Raw genomic sequence first — 17574 nt, forward strand, 5'->3', positions numbered from 1 at the left:
ACCATATAAACGATTGCACTATGTTTCATATTTATTACCCCTTCATACATAATAGTAATTGCACCTTTGAGTATGGGTCCATAAGTGACATAGTTGTACCCAGTAATCCAACCACAGTCAGCTACACACCTTTACTTGAAATTCTGAACAAATTGAGACCCGCAAACCTCTGATTTCTTCAGCTTCCTTTTCTGAGTTTTGCTCAACTTCTACTTCTTATTTTATTGGACTATTTTATGCATATAGAGAGTAAGTGAGTAGCTACAATACAAAAATTAAATTGAGCATAAGAGAATTAAGAGAACTAGCAAATTTATCAACATTAAGCATGGAAGAAATCCAGTTACTAATGATTAGTTCAACAAGAAAGTCAAACTAACATGACAACACTGTATAGCATAATTATGCTGGTATTAGCATAAAACTAGTTCAGTAAGTAGAAAAATTTAACAAGTATTAAATATTAGTTTAGTTTTTCCATAATTTATTTATAGATAATTATTTATTATTCTGCTATGCACTTCACTGCCATAAAGCTCATAGTTTTCAACAAAAACAATACCAGATTATGAATGACGCCAATGACACAATTATGCTTTAAGAGAAATTGGTGCAACTGCAGCCAAACACATATTTAATAAGTGATATCATCACCTTTCAACAAACACAACTAAGACTGGCCTCAATAGTTGTCGGAATATCAGTCACCAACCTAGAGGTTATTAAGAGAAAAAGGTTAGTTGTTGTTATATATATTTAACGAAAGTCTACCACAAATCATGTTCAATTAGCATATAATAAGGTATTTAAATCATTAACTTACCAACGTAAATGGTTTAAGCTCACAACCATTATTCACATCCCTATTTCCATATGTGACTCCAAGAGGATTCTTGCTACTACCTGCCGTAAGCTAAACAAGGTGTCTCATGCCAAAATGATCTCAGATCCAGGAAAGTAAAAGCTTTTATGACCTATAACAAATTGTATATTGGGAAAGTGAGCTACCGAACATAATACTTGAAAATCATTCATAGACCTTGGAGTAAAGTCACATAAAATGAAGTAAAACAGATAATACCTGGTCCAAAATAATAAGATTTTGAGATGCGAAGCTCAAAAGCGGTCTTCTTGTTCCATTTAAGGCGACAATCCAAGAAGTTTAATTGAAAGGTCTTATGATGGTGAGAAAAAAAATAGAGTTTATTTATATGTTCAGTGTTGTGGTGGTTGAAGAAGGAGAACAGAAAAGAAGGTGGCGACTAGGGTTTTGGGGAAGGGAGGAATGTGAATTGCTTCAAAGTCATTCCTCCGTCAAATAAAATAATGCTTAATAAATTATAAATAACAAAGTATTACATGTAAAATAAAACAATTCCATGTTAACTAAATTAATACCAACTAGAGTGTCACATATATACCATTTAATTATTTTACACAAAATTTAACAGAAAGGACCAATGTGACTAATAAGACGAGATTTAGGACTTAAAATGAATGTTTATTAAATAAGAGATTAAAGTTAAACCTTAAATTTAGTTAAATAACCAAATGATGCATTAGGCCTTATTGTAAAGATCGGGAATTTTGAATACATTTAATTATAGATGGCAATTGGATTCATCTTCAATGGGTATCCACACAAAAAATATTCATAGTGGATATGATAAAAACTTGCAAAATGGGTATGACAAATAATGTTTAAAGATGACAATTAATGATGATAGCTAATGACAAGTCAAGCATAAGCAGTTAACACGGTTAAAATGAAAACCAAAGTCTTAGGGATTGATGGACTTGACTCTCTCATGATATAAACCAAATAGAATCTAACTAAAACCTCATCTCAATAAAACTCAAGCAAGTGTCTACGGAGAACATCTGATAAGTCTTGAAGTACATGGAAGTATGTGAAAGCCTCCCACGACTCGTCTGAATGAACATAATATAAAGCATAAAAGCATTCTCGTAAAAGTACATGGCTAAATCACACACGCATAAAATTGTTTTCAAAATTATTTTTCTCAAGCAAACCTTCTTCAAAATGTCTTGAAGATATGCCAGATGAGTTAGAAGTGTTAGAACAAGAAATGTTCTGATCAATATTCTTAGTTTTGATGTTAACATTAAGTATGAATTTTGTATAAGACAATGTGGTACTCTAATCCTTTACGTTTTCCATTTCAGGAAAAGTATAAAAGAGTATGCACAAATCAGCGTTCAGAAGCACTGACCCAGAAGTTCTGGATGGCTTCATCAGAACATGGTATAGAAAGACATTAGAAGATGGTCCTGCAGAATCAGAACATGAACTGGAAAGCATCAGAAGATGGCAGTCAGAAGTACAAGCTATGAAGCTCTGATGGTATCACGCTCAAAGCTCTTCAAAGTCAGAAGACAGAAGATGCTCTGCACCAAAGCTGGAGACTCTGAAATTCAAATGTCTATTCAACACATTCTAAGTCCAGAAGAAAGTACAAGATGAAAAAGCTATAACGTCAAATCTCTGACTGACAAAAGGAACGTTAGAAGCTACAAAAGGCAAAGTAAGTAAAAGCAGCAAAAGCATGGCTCGAGGTAGTTGACAAAAGTGTGAAACATTAAATGCAGCGTTGTACTATTCACGCAAAGCATTAAATGCTCCCAACGGTCATTTCCTCTCAAGAGCCTATATATAGAAGTTCCATTCAGAAGCAACGTACAACTCTTGTGCAAACTTACAGAAACGCTGTCAAACTGAAAAGCAAAAAGAACTTCATCTTCAAGCTCACAAATTTGTAATATCTTAGTGAGTGTTAAGTATTAGAACTTAAGAGAAATATCACTGTTGTGATTACACCTTTATTAGAAGCAATCTAAACTCTTGTAAACATTTATTTTACATTGCTGTAAAAGATTTCCTAGAGTGATCAAGTTGTGATCTGTAGACTCTAGAAGACTTAGAGGGTATCTAAGTGGAAAACCATTTCAGTTGGATTAGTGGATTAAATCCTCAGTTAGGTAAATCACCTTGTCAGGGGTGGACTGGAGTAGTTTGGTTAATGTTAGGAGTGAATTATCAGTATTTTCATGTGTTAAATTAATTACCTTTTGATCTGAAGTTAAACATATCTTATGATTTTTAAGGATTTTATGGTTAGAATTGAACTCTAGAGGTTCGATGCTAATTGTAGAGCGAATTGCATCACTTTGGGTGTTATTTGTGAAAATTTTAAAGTTGAAAAGTAAAGACGAAGAAACACGAAGGCGTAGAGATTCTGGAGAAGAGAAATCACAAAGAAGGAGGATGAAACAGAGACCGAGCCGCGGCGATAAGGGGCGAGACGCGCCATCACTTCTGACTTTGGCTCGTGCCTCGCCAATCCGTGCTGAGCCGCAGTAACTTCGTAAAAAAGGAAAACTGTTATAAATAGAAGCCCTAATCCTCATAAGAGGGAGATCTTTGGTGAGCGAAATTCAGAGAGCAATCCTATTCCAGAGCAGAAAACAACATCCGACGGAGAATTCAACATCAATTGAAGACATTCCCTTGGTGAAGATGAATCCCTCTATGAAGTCTTGTGTGTTCTTCATGTCTATGGAGAGCTAAACCCCATTGTGTTGAGTTTAAGGTAGTAGTTAACCTATGAAGATGCAATTACTTTGATTAATTCCTGTGAACAATTGTTTAAGTTTTATTATCAATAAAGAACCTTGCTTTTATTTTATATCATTGTTAAACTATCAATCGAGAGATAGGGTTTATACTTTTGCCCTAGGTTCTTATATTGACTTGTTGATTAATACTCAGAGATGAGATTTTGAAGAAGTTTTCATAAATCATCGTGGTTAATTCCCTTTATCTTTATAGTTATTCTGAGAGATCTAATATCATATCGGTGGAGGTGTTTCTAAATTGATCTTAGACATAATATCTCTTTTGAGGATGAATGAAGATAATAACTTAGATACTGTTCACATGTGGATAAATTGATCATTGCATATGAATAGGTTGATGAACCCTAGAACTCAACATATTCATCACCATTGTTATTCATTCTTAAGTTTTTAGTCATTTAATTCTTATTCTGTTATTTACATGTTCGGATTAAAACAATCAAAATCAATACTTTTCACTACTCATTATAAATTAACTATAGAACGGCAGCAATATTAACTCAGCCTCTGTGGATACGATATTAGAAAATATTTACCTGAAATACTTTCAACAGTTAACAACGATCTAGGATAAAAATAATTGTGTTCATTGTTTTTATCTTCCAAGTTTTTGAGTTACACTTATTCAATCCCCCCTTTCTAAGTGTTTTTCACTCCTTCAAGAAGTTATCCGAAAAGCTATGGGAGAATTTTTTTGTATCAACCAATCAATTGGAACAATTTAAAAATGTGCCTTAAGCGATTAAGAAAACTTCTTAATGATTTGCAACAACCAAATATATTTCCTTTCCATTTTTTGCTTGATAATTGATTAACTTAGGGTAACCAATCAATTGGCAAGTCTTAAAAAGCCTTAAAATCATTTTCTTTTTTGTGTCAACCTCTAGCCTATAAATAGAGGTCCCTTTCTACTCTTTTTAACATCTACAAATGTGGTTTCCACTTCCCACCTCTCTCTCTAAAAATATTTTTGTTAACTTTATCACACTAAAAGTTTACTTGAAGTGCTTTTCGAGAAAGTTCTTTTGTGAGTGAGAAAAGTGTAATTCTAGAAAGGTAGTTTTGTAAGTTCACCAAGGAAATTTTGTTTATACATTGGTCGGACATTTTATCCACTTAGGGATTATTTGTTTGGGTTCAAAGCTAAACCCGTAAAAAGCTTAAGTTTGGGATTTGTATGATTAAGTATCTTGTTAAAGTTTGAGATTAGCTCGAGGTTAATGATATGTTCTTGGTTAGCCCGCGATAAAATCATCTTTAGGTTAAAGCTTAGCTTGGTGCTAAAATTTTGTATCGATTCGAGATCATCCTGGTAGTAAAATATCATAGGTTATTGGTTAGTCTGGTATTAAACCAAGGTTTAGGTTTGAGAGCTCATACCGGAGTTAAAAGTTCTCGAGGTTTGTTTAGAAATTTGAAGATTAACCGCTCCATGATTCTTGGGGAAAAAGGATTATCCGCTTCAATCCACCGTTTAGAAGGAAGACTTTACGCTTCACTTATCATTTTATTGTTTAGTTGGAAGTTAGCCATAAACTTCATTTTACTTGTATAAGGGGATTCGTGAGTTATACCTACTAAAAGCTCTCAATTTTATTGGATACTCTAAAAAATAATTCTTGGGGAGAGGGTTATATCTTTTTTCTCTTTTGACCAAACCTCAATAATTTCTTGTGTCTTCTCTCTTCCCTTTTATTTTGTATTTTACGTCCACATTTTTATTTCCCCTTGAATAAACTCAAAAATTTTCTAAAATATTTTTAAAATCTTATTTTAATCCTAAAGGTTTTTCAAATCCATGCTTTTTTGAAACACACAATTCACCCCCCCCCCCCCCCCCCCACGCCCTCTTAGGTGTGAAGTCACATGTCCAACATGTAGGAGATCCATGGTTAGGATACATCCAAAGGATCCTTACACCATATGTTTAGGGAATAACATGTTGTGATAATTGTTCCAATATATAAAGGATACGTGCAAAGAACCTCATATAAATAATTTAAAATTTAAATTTCATTCACTCTTATCCTTCAAATACTAACTTGAACGTTGGAGTGCTGACCTTGAAGGTCTACCCCTCCTCATCCGCATTAGAGCCCCAAGTCCACCATTGTCCATCACAACCACTGGTTCCCCGATCAATTATGGTCCCATAATGGAACATTGACGCTGTCTATGGGAACCAAGTTCTTATTCCCATATTTTCCATGATTACTCATTCTTAATTTGATCCATCTTCCAGATTCCTAACCTCCTAACTCTCCAATGATGGTTGGATCTAAAGCTACTTGTTCCGCCACCTTACATGAAGCAATTATCATTGTTGTTGCTCCTCAAGCAATTACATGAAGCTTAGTTATGGAAGACACTCTGTTGCATCTAGATCTACTCCAGCCTCCTCAAATAGAAGGATCTAATATAATATTTCCACTCTGACCTCTGATACAACCACCAGCCTCATAGCTTGATACATTGCTTAGTTTTCAACTTCTGTAAGCTAATCTCGAAGTACAAGGTACTAATGAGTTATTGAAAAACATGTATAGCATCATTCGACAACAAAAGCCACAAAAAATAGAAGAAAGATTGCTTCTCCTTGAAGAAATCCTACATAGCACATCTTTAAGGGGAAACATCGTGCGAGAAGCCCTTTCAAAAAGAAACCAAGCTCTTGTTCTCGAGCCGACTGGGTCATAGAGAAACCAAGTTATGAAATTTCAAAATCACTAGAAGAGCAAGAAGCATCAAACTCCTCCACAGAATCTTGGGGGAGACCAGGGTAGTCACGTTCCTCCGCATGATCTGGTTGAGAAACTATTAGCGAATAATCCACATAAATATCATCTTTACGCCGCTATTTTGGATAGTAGGATAATAAAATTGTAACATCCCGGTTTTTTGGTAGTAATTAGTTTATTAATTATTTTTATTATTTATTTGTTTTATTAATTTTTATGTGGTATGAAAATTGATTAAATATGTATTTTGTGATATATGTGTTTTGAGTTAGTAAGTGTGAAAATGAGAAAATAGTGGTTTGGGCCTAATGTGGTGTTAGAATGAGAAATAGTAGAGGTGTAAATTAGTAAGTCCATTAATGAAATAAGAGTTAGTAAGGTTTCACAAAACAAGGAAAAATAGAAAAATAGTGAGAGAAGTGAATAAAAGAGGAAAAAGAAGAGAGAAGAGAAGAGAAAGGGAGAAAGGAAGAAGAGGAAACCCTAGAAGCTTAAAACCTAAGGTAAGGGTGGGAATTTACTATTATTATGGGTTTGTATAATGATTATGCAAGGGTAGTAACATGAAACTAGGGTTTGTTCATCATTTTCATAGTTTTGAAATTTTGGGTTTTGACATGAGGTGATGAAATTGATGTCATGAAATCTTATTTTTATGACGCTAAATGATTATATATGTTATGTATATGTTAGAATACATCATTTCTATGACTAAATATTGTTCATAATGGGTTTTTGGATGAAAATTCGTGTTGGACAGAATGTTGTTCGAAGCAGAATTTTCTACATAATCAAAGGCGCGCCTAGCGTGGTAGACCGGGCTTAATGCGGTTTGCTCTGCAAAATTTTATAATTTTGGGAAATGGGATTGGGTATTGGATGCTTATGATTTATCATGAGTTATAGTGAGTTTTCCATAATTTTCTGGCATTGTTTGGATGATTTTTGAAGAAATTCTTTGTGATAACATGATACTTGAATTTTTCATGTATGTATATTGTGAATTGTAATTACTTGAGAATAAAATTGTGGAGATATGTTTGCTACATGTTATGTGTGATATTTTGATTTGGTGAGTGTTGTGAAGATGTTTTCATGTGTGATTGATAACATGAAAATTGTGTATGTTTGTGCCAATGTGTTGTGAATTCATATGTGATGAATTGGTGAGATATATGCTTGTATAAGTAAGATTGGGAGATGGTCTTAACGTTTTCTTAGGTAGATAGAACTCATGCTCTAGTTATGTAACACATTGGGGGTTTCGTTTGATTTCATGTTTAATGTGATGATAGAGATATATTGTATTACTCTCTTTACATTTTGATTATGTTGGATGATGTGATGCGGCCGTAGTGCCAAATGCTTGTATGCATGGATTAATTTGTGGTATGAAGTATAAATATGGTATCATTCTAATTTCCGCTGTGATGTGCATATGAAATATGATATTCAAATTCGTGTTATGAACATGACCAAATGCAATTTGTATGTCATTTTACGTTGGTATTTGGAAATACATGTGACACCCTATTGATATGCATGCTTTTAGTCTGATTACGCAATATAATTGTTGTGGGGTTTAGGGGGTGTTACAAAAGTCATTAGAGAAGTCTCATAAGCTGAATAAGTAAAATAAGAAATGAGGTCTTCACGAGCACATGTAACTCGTTGATGAGCATTTAAAATAGGCAAAATACCCTTTTTGGTCCCTTAACTATATCCCAATGTCCATTCTGGTCCCTTATCTTTAAAAAGTGTCAAAGTGGTCCTTTAATTATTCAAAAAGGTCCACGTTAATCCTTTCCGAAAATTCTGAAAAAATACTCCAAAATTTTTGCTTTTGCCAGGATTCGAACCCATACAGTCTAGCTTGCAAGCAATAGCAACTTTCCACTAAACCGCTTCACAATTGCTGCTTGTTATTTCATTCAATTTGGTTATCATTATTATTCTTATTGTTATTTATTTAGAAACCCAGAATTGCTCGGGTTCATCATCCCTCACATATCTCTACCCACAAATTCAGAATTTATTCTCATGCTTTTCAACTCCATTCTTCATCCCTCATTGTTCAAGCTTTTCAACATCATTCTCCATCACTTACTTTCTTGGCCTCTTCTCCCTTGAAAGGTAAATAAAAAACAATTTTTTCTTCTCAATCTCTCCTCTCATAACCCTCTTATTGCAAAAAATGAAACATTAAACCAGATCTGAATCTTGGTTTCACGCTCCCATTGATAAAGATCCCAGAAAACTCCTCAAATTAAAATACCATTTCCACACATACCAACTTTAAAATCGCCTATTGAAGCTGATTTTGAATTGTTTCAGAATCGTTTGTTTTATGGTGCTATTTTTTGGTTTCCTATACTAATCCTTTAATAAGTCATTCATGTAGATTGATTTGGGATTTTGAGAGTTCAAGAAAAAAAGCTCTTTTTTTCCTATGTCAAGTTGGGGTTTTAGCTAAAATAAGCGCTTATTCAAGAAGCTACTTCATGACAGTAGCTTAAATTGAGAATATTGCTAACAATTTTTTTGTTGGGGTTAAGTAATCATTTATTTATTCTTTAATTTTAATTAAAATGTTTATGAAAAATCAGAGCGGCTTGAACAAGGGAAGGAAGTCTGAACAAGAGTCATTACTGGAATTGCTACGAAATCCCTTTAAATTCGTCCTGCTCTAGTTTCGTATTAGGGTTCTGTTTTGGGTAGTTTCGATCTGAAAATTTCTTGTTGTTTTCGTTTAATTTAACTTGATATTCGTGTTTGGGATGCAATTTAAGTTGAGGTTGGTGTTTATTCTTCTTGAATTTGAAGTGTTGTTTAGGTTTCTGGAAATGTATTGAAAGTGGCTAGAGGTAGGGGATGAATATTCATGGATTTTCTGGAAATCTATAATAATAATAATAATAATAATATGACTCAACGCCACGTCAGATGCCGACATGAAAAAATTGACGCCGTTAGCAAAAATTGGACGGAAAGGAGTAACGTGGACCTTTTTGAATAATTAAAGGACCACTTTGACACTTTTTTAAGATAAGGGACCAGAATGGACATTGGGGTATAGTTAAGGGACCAAAAAGGATAGTTTTCCTTTAAAATATTTCCACACTGATGAAGCTTCCAAGTGCAAACAATTTGCACTAACTCTAACAGGATCTGCCATGCTGTGGTTTAAAGTTTTTCCAGACGAGAGCATTGAGTCATGGATCATCCTATACGAGAGCTTCACAACTCACTTCACAACCTGGAAAAGGCAACCAATGACAATAGATTTCCTAAGTGAAATAACAAAGGGAAATAAAAAGATCTTGCGATAGTACATTGACTATTTCAGATATGTGTTCGGGAAAGTAGAAGGGGTTATGGAGGGCCTAAAGTGTTGGATATTTGAGAATGACCTTTTACGAGATAACTACTTCAGAAATAAGTTAGGGGAAAGGAGGCTCGTATTGTGAAAGAGTTGTTGAACATGGCACAACTTTTTATCAACCTTGAAGAAAAGCTTAACGCTTGGTTCGACAAATTGGATGCAACAAATGGAAACTCCATTTGCTCATTCAAGAAAGACTCACACATGTCGAGAGATGAATCTGATCACGACACCTTGTTTAAAGAATTCTATTCCTTTCTCATTCTCATTTAATCCATCTCTAAATTAAAAATGGTTGTAGCTCCATATAACTTCAATATCTAAATATCTTTATAGTATCTCAAGAGAAACAAATTGAAACTCACAACTTCTTCTAAAATCTTTTCATAATCATTTTAACTTTTCATTTTACTTAAGCATATCTTAGTTCTTTATGTATACTAATCTTTATTTTAAAAAAATTAAAGACTATTATAATAGTTAGTGAAATGACTAAATTTTGAATTCAAGCATAGTTAATCTATTTTGTTTAGAAGTTTAATTACATAAGTTAGGTAATATTGAGTTCCTATGTACTGGTTTTTGAACAAGATATAAATAAATATAACTTTGTTGAAGCACCGATTAAAAATTGAAAATAAAATGATGAATATGACCATGTAAAACCTAACTTTCCTTTGACTTAAACAAAATCTTCAAACTAAAGAAAATAATATTATAGTTAAATATTAGATAAAAATAACACCTAATTATAACATTTAAAAAAGTACAAAAGAGATAGAATTATCAGTTAACATTATCACTTTTGACACCTAAAAAAGACACACACAACTCAAGTTAGCCATTACATGAACAGAAACTTCACTTAATCTAATTAGATCATAAGTAAAGCTAAATCAGTTCCTAATTTTCTCCACACTAGTAAGTATAAAATTGCTTGTTGCCCCCCTTAAAAGTTGTGGATATAATGACCAACAAAGAGGGGACCAATGGAGAAGATAAGGTAACAAACAAAGAAAAACACTAACACATTGCTGCTATCACTAAAGGGGAACCCCGAGTGAATATCTCGTCCAATGGGACGATGAAGAGGAACTTTTCTAAATTGATGGTCCTCTATGAGAAGGATGAGGGAACATCAACCAATACCCCCCGACAGGACAATGCTCAGGTTCCGAGATTACGAGAAAATTGGGGGAACCTTAAACTAGTTATAACTACTATTGTAAAGTATTTCCATATTTCTCGAATCATGAGTGATAGGGTAGCTCATGTGGCATAATGTACTCCGAGCTGTTTGGAAAGATGGGTCTTTCCACATTAAAATCAATTTTCACAATCTTCACGATGAGGCGGTCACAATCAATGTTGATCTTAAAGGAGCCAACATGATATATCAAGCATCCCAACAAGACCAAGGAGAGAGAAAGGCCGCATAAATCAATGTAGCATCCCTAACTGGAGAGCTCATGAGCATGAACATCCAACCTCCCAGAAGTGGCTAATCCGATGAGATGTGGAACAGGGAGAATAAATGGTGGCTAGTCCACGTGTTCATGTTTTTGAATTTGTATTTGATTTATTTTTCGTATAATAAATTCTCTCATAAATGTATGATGAACTCCAAATTAATGAAGAAATTGAAAATTATGAATTATCTCTTTTCTTTGTGAATTGTAAGGTAGAAACGAGTACAAAGTATAATCGAATGGATCAAAGGCCCAACATAAAGTCTTAGGGGTGCTATTGTAAATGCCACGAGTATGTGACCACATCAATCAAAACCCCATAGCACGAAGCACATACGCAAAGAAAGTGGAAAAACCTTTAAAATGATGATAAAGGTCTACCCCATATGGTAATTAGCCACTGTAGAGGCCGCAATGGGTTAATCACACATCAACCTCAGACCATATTTTCATATAGGGGGTATCGTCCCTTGCCAAACTGGAAAGCATCTCAAAAGGCCGGTCCCACCAATGGCTAGAAAAGTAGAAGTATGTAAGGTATAATACACCATATTTAGCAGTTGCTCCTCAAGAGCATGCTCGATCAAGTTGGCCAAATAAGAACATTCCTCTTCTGAGGTAAACACCCATTATTGTTTTGCAGTACGAGGACCTTGCCTCGATAATGGAGCAGAAGCTAGAGGACTCACCATACGTGGAGACCACCGAGAATAGTTTAAAGAACATGTGGAGGGTCCTGGAGAGGAAAGAGCATTAATCAGCCGCGAAATGTTCAAAAGACCCGCCACATCATAATTTGGTCGGATTCCCCGCCTTAGTAGGCGGAGCGCTTATTCATCCTTTATTGAATATGCAAATAATGATTACCAAAATAAGCACATTATAAATAATCAAATTAACAACAGGGAGATAAAGTACTTCTAAACACTCACCAAAGGTGACCTTCCTCTCCTCCTTAGTGTAAGCATTCATCAGTAAGCTAGTTTCGATAAGTCATTTTACACACTTTCGAAAAGCTTCATCCTAAGGAGTAACCCCCTTGGGATAACCTAACTCTTTAAAGAAGCCTACCAGCCGCCTCTGTAGATAAAGATCCTCCAGAGATAAGTCGTTCTCCTTGTAGACGTGCAATTCATTCCACATTTTCATAGGGAGAGGGAGCTATCATTACGTTTCAGATAGATTGTACGACTCGAAAAGATGTTTGAGAAATGACATTGATGGTCATGACGTCAAAAAAGTAAAGGAACATAAGCGTCGAAATGTTCAAAAAATGTCCCTTTCTCCCTTAGATAAAACATTGGGGGGGGGGGGTTCATTAGCTGGATATTCTTGACGTGTTTTATGATCAGGCAAATAGTTAAATAGAATAAAAGTTAGAGTAACTTAAAGCTAGTTTGACGATTAGTTCGACATATCTATATATGGGAAAAAAATTCGACATAAAAGCTTACAGAAGGCCAGTCGAAGTTCCTACAGATGCAATCATGATGCCATGAGAAGGATTCACTGTGATAGAATCTATTCGATTAGGCACTTTCCTTTTAATTTCATTCTTAAGCCCACTTTTCTCCTTTTAAAATGCCGTGGCAAATTAGGAATATATGGGTGAATTGTATAAATATAACTTGTAATTGAAATTTTATGGTTTTTCATATTTTTAGGAAATGGAATTGTTGTGCAAATGCCCTTGCTAATTTAGGTCTTACTATAGTTGATTCTACTCACATCTCTTCCATCTCTTCTTTCTTAAGGACTGATTTTATAAAGAAAAGACTCTATATACCATTCTTTAGGTTTGTATCCTATTGGTAGATTTTGGTTTTTTTTAACACTTTTCTTTATTCTATATAGCATCATTTAAAAAAAATAGTTTACCTCTCAAATGTTGCTTTCTAAATAGATATGAGTGGCGACAAAGCCATGATTCAATAGTGCCTTCATCTTCTTTTTTACCACCAAGGACAATGACAAATTGAAGACAAGGTTGTCATGCTTCATTGATGCATCACATTTTCAAATGATTATTACTTTACTCAACACCACATAAACAAAAACAAGTGAAAAATGTAACAAAAAGTGTGATTTTGTCATCTAAAACCCTAATACTAACCTACAAAGAAAACATAAAAAGACAATGTAACACAACTAGAGTGAAAAAAACAAAAGACTAACATAAAGAAAAAAGTCCAATATAATCTCAAACAAGAGCACTTTTACACCCACTAAACATCTTCAAAAAAATCTTATGCGTGACAAACCTAAGTGGGGTGCACCATCATTATCCATTCCAACATTTACCACCACAATCAAACCAATCACATTAAGCCACGTCACCACCCTACATTTTTTTTTGCAACTAACTCTAACACCAATTCCCTATTTTAAAATTTTAATTAAATTTTTCCCCCTCACCGCGCCACCATTAACCGCCACCACCGGCGTTAAACACTTCTCCGGCGAGCCGTGAATGTTTGAAAAACAACCGTCTCCCCCGCCGGAAACTGATCCACCGCACGGCTTCTACATTTCAACCCAAGAGGCTCAACAGCCTTTACCATCTTCAGCATCTCGTTGTTATAACCACTGCATGTAGTTGATATCGACATCGTACCTGGTCGGAAAATCTGAACAACTTTCCTCAACACATGTACGATGTTGTCGTTAACAGAACCAACGCATTCGAAGCTCGCGTAGCTGAAACCATCTTCCGGTGTTACATGAATGGTGGAATACCAATCATTATCCATTCCATTCATTGAGTATCCACAAGGATCAAATGCAAAGTCGCAAATCAATGCGTTTGGGTTTATTTCATTGATTCCAGTAAGCTCTGTCATCTCTTTTCCGGCAGAGTCGCCGGTTTTTCCGTCTCCGGGTCGACGGAAGAATTTGCGAGCTAGACCAAGGTCTAGCTCTGTCATGCATATCTCCATAGTGAAGATATCACTGTCACTGTGGTTATGACTGTGGTTGTGATGAGTTATCGAAGAGTGTGCGGTGAAAACATGCCAAGAGTGTGAAGAGGATTTCGAGGGCATGATGGAGGCTTTTCTATGGCAGAGATTTGAAGGGATGGTGTCTTCTAAGAAGGTAACTTCATCATTGAAGCTTGTGTGAGGGAAAGGTTGTGAGTTTGGGAAGATGAAGCTTCCTCTTGTGTAGCGACAAGAGCATAAAGTGAGACCTAAATGGTTTGCGTAGTGGATTAAAGGAAGAATGGATTTGAGAAGTTGAGTTGTTCCACATGTTTTGATTATGATCTTGGTTGGATAAACAAAGAGGCTTGATTCTGATAAAACATATGCATCAAAGTAAGAGTTACCCACGGCTGAAACCACGGTACACTGAACAGCTTCCAGCACTTGTTGTATTGATTCAAAGCCAATTTTTCTTAGACCCAGTTGGAAGATGATTGGATCATCTCCAAAGAAATTAAGTTCCAAACGTTTCTCAAATCCTTCAAACCCAGATACAGCCATTTGGGGTATAATGGATGGATAGTATTTTGAATGTAACAGAGGAAAACAGAGAAAAACAGAGGAAAACAGAGAAAAACAGAGGAGTTTTGTTTTGAGATAAAGGTTGAAACTTTAAACTCAAAAGCTTGTTTGAGAAGGTGAGAAATAGAGATAGAGATGTTTGATTGAAATGTTGAGGTTGAAGTGAGAGAAAAGATTGAAGGGTCAATGAGATTTATAGGTGTATATGTGAATAAGAATGAGAGTGAAATTGTATTGAGAATGTTTAGAAAAGAGCATGCGGGTGATGGAACCAAGAATCATGATTGTAGGCATAATGAAGTGAATAGGATTATGATAGTACGCAACATTAAGTAGTAGTAACATTCAATAGTTCTCTGTCTCTATTCTCCACTCACCTTCATCACTGTTTTTTTTCTAGATTTCTAGTTTTGCATATCTTTAGTATCCTACAAGATAGTATTAGTGCTTTTTTCTGTCTTTTCTTTATCCCTTAATAGATTTTTTGGATTCCATTAAATTATTCAAAGATAGTCAATCATCACATCAAATAGTTCTAGGAACTAACTTGCTCACATGATAAATCAGTCACTATAATATTAATTAATTGGATTTAGTGGTTTAAGAAAAAAAATTGAAAGAATGTTTTAAACAATTTAGGCTTTATGGTATGTAAAGTTAGTTCTCTTTTTGTGATTAAAATTTTGATCTATGGTTAATTAGTTCAATTTGAAGGTTTAGGGGGCCTATTTTGACTTAAATAGTTGGTTGATCAAATCATATCATAAGTTTTTTTTCCTATGCAAAATGACAAAGGAATTTGGTTTCATGAGTCAAAATTGAGGATTCAACATAACTGTTTGAATGATAGTTCTGATAAAATAGAAACATAATCATAAAACTAGAGCTAGATGTTGTTAGATGTTGTATTGTTGCTATGCAAGACAAGCATTATTAGTTTTGTTGTGGTGATATAGATCATTTTAATTAGAGCTACATCACTAGCAACCAAAAAAATGAAATTCTGAAGAGAAGCACCAATCACTTGAGAGTGGTTTGATAAATGAGCACACTCCTATAGTGATGATAATGGCTACTGCATAATGGAAAGGTGAAAACAACTCAACTTCATGGAGACAACATTGTCTATTCCTAGGAGAGCAAGGTTAATTAACAAAAAAAAAACTTGACGTGCTCAAAATGTCTTCCATATTTGGCTTAGAATAATAGTACTCACTATTTTAAAAAAGTTTTAAAGAGATAAATATGCGAATTTCACACATAATAAATTTGAAAAAGAGATCAATCTTACATCTTCAACCATATAAAATATATTATTGGCTAGGTTAAAGTTCAATTTATATTGACCCAGATCACATCAGTCATAAGCAAATAAAATATTGGAGCAACGAAAAGAAAATAGACCATTCAAAACTATAAACTATTGGACGCAAATAAAATATTGGAGCAACGAAAACCAAATTATAATAAATTATCAGATAAAAAATCTAACAAATTTCGTAAGACTTATCCAAAGAATCATCTATTCGAGAGAAGGTTATAAAGTTTCAAAATCTTAAACCTCTTCTATAAAATATAACTAATGCTTCCGAGTCTAAAACACGCCATTTTAAACTATAAACTTTAGTCATAATTTTGAATAAATTCATCTTAAAGTGTTTACATGCATAATTTTCATATTCTAAAATTTCAACCTAGCAATGCTCAACAAATATCTTGTCAAATCGGATTGTACCAAAGATATATTTGCGTCAAATGGGTCTCATGTTTTTAACCATTTGAATTGACCATTATAGATATTAATTAATATTAATATTAATAAGGAGAAGAAAACTATGAAAGAGAAAAAAGGAATCAGGCGTGGCATGTAAATAATGAGAATATCCTTGAATGAGGGAGGCCCCGTACGTGAAATGAAAAGCACTCACATCATTTTTATTCTTCATGCAAATTCATGTAGCTAGCTAGCTAGGTGGCATTATCATTATTATTACTCCATTTTTATCTATTTTATTTATTATCAAAGCATGCATGCACACTTGTTAACCAAATCGGCATCAAATTTTAAAACCATTCTCTTTATTCTCCAAGTGTTTAGTTTCAAAAAGCTTGATTAACAAAACAATCAAATGACGATTATCATTATGTTTAGTTGATAATACTAATAACTTAAATACTTCTTTTGGTAACATGTTAATCATACAATCAGATACATACATCTGAGTCTAATGCTTAGTACTCATAAATTAATGTTGTTCACATTGCAATTTTGTTCAATTTTAATAACTACTCTCTTCCAATTTCTTCTAACATTAACTTGATTTTGGATGATTACGTTTAACTAGTTTAATGCTGGCTGTAATTAATTGCAAAGTAGTAAAAGGGAGTAATTAGTAGTTCATGGTCCTTTAGAGCAAGTTTTGGTAGATGTTACAAATAAAATTAACTACCTTCTTGATCATACAATTAGTGGTGTCCTTGACTTTCAGTTTAAGGGTTTTGTCAATATTATATCAATACTTCATCATAATCAATAGTACAATAGAAGACTCTAGCTCTCAATTAAAACTAGACACTAAGTACTATGTGTTTGGATCTTATATATAACTCTTGTAGAGACAGCACTTTCTTTGTAGATTTACGGTTTGTGTTGCTGCGACACCATAATGTAGCGGTAGAAGATCTAATATGAGATGTAAAATCCTAAATTGAGAAAGAAAAATGGTAGTTTAAAAGTTAATATGAAGCATGATAAATGTTGTTTGGGACAAAGAAAAGAAACGGTTAATATGAAGCATGATAAATATTGTTGGGGACAAAGAAAA

General features: G+C 34.0%; 1 protein-coding gene across 1 annotated transcript; it reads right to left on the reverse strand.

Annotated features, from left to right (window-relative positions):
• Positions 1 to 13136: 13136 nt before the first annotated feature.
• On the reverse strand, positions 13137 to 15145 carry LOC131603339 (S-adenosylmethionine decarboxylase proenzyme 4-like). The gene has a single exon (XM_058875635.1). The coding sequence runs from the start codon at positions 14726 to 14728 to the stop codon at positions 13691 to 13693; it is 1038 nt and encodes a 345-aa protein (XP_058731618.1). The 5' UTR covers positions 14729 to 15145; the 3' UTR covers positions 13137 to 13690.
• Positions 15146 to 17574: the final 2429 nt, after the last annotated feature.

Source organism: Vicia villosa, linkage group LG1 (genome assembly GCF_029867415.1).
Source record: "Vicia villosa cultivar HV-30 ecotype Madison, WI linkage group LG1, Vvil1.0, whole genome shotgun sequence".
NCBI classification, from domain to species: Eukaryota; Viridiplantae; Streptophyta; class Magnoliopsida; order Fabales; family Fabaceae; genus Vicia; species Vicia villosa.

Excerpts from the sequence above, each read along its gene's own strand:
- LOC131603339 (XM_058875635.1), bottom strand. The coding sequence starts at position 14,728 with ATGGCTGTATCTGGGTTTGAAGGATTTGAGAAACGTTTGGAACTTAAT.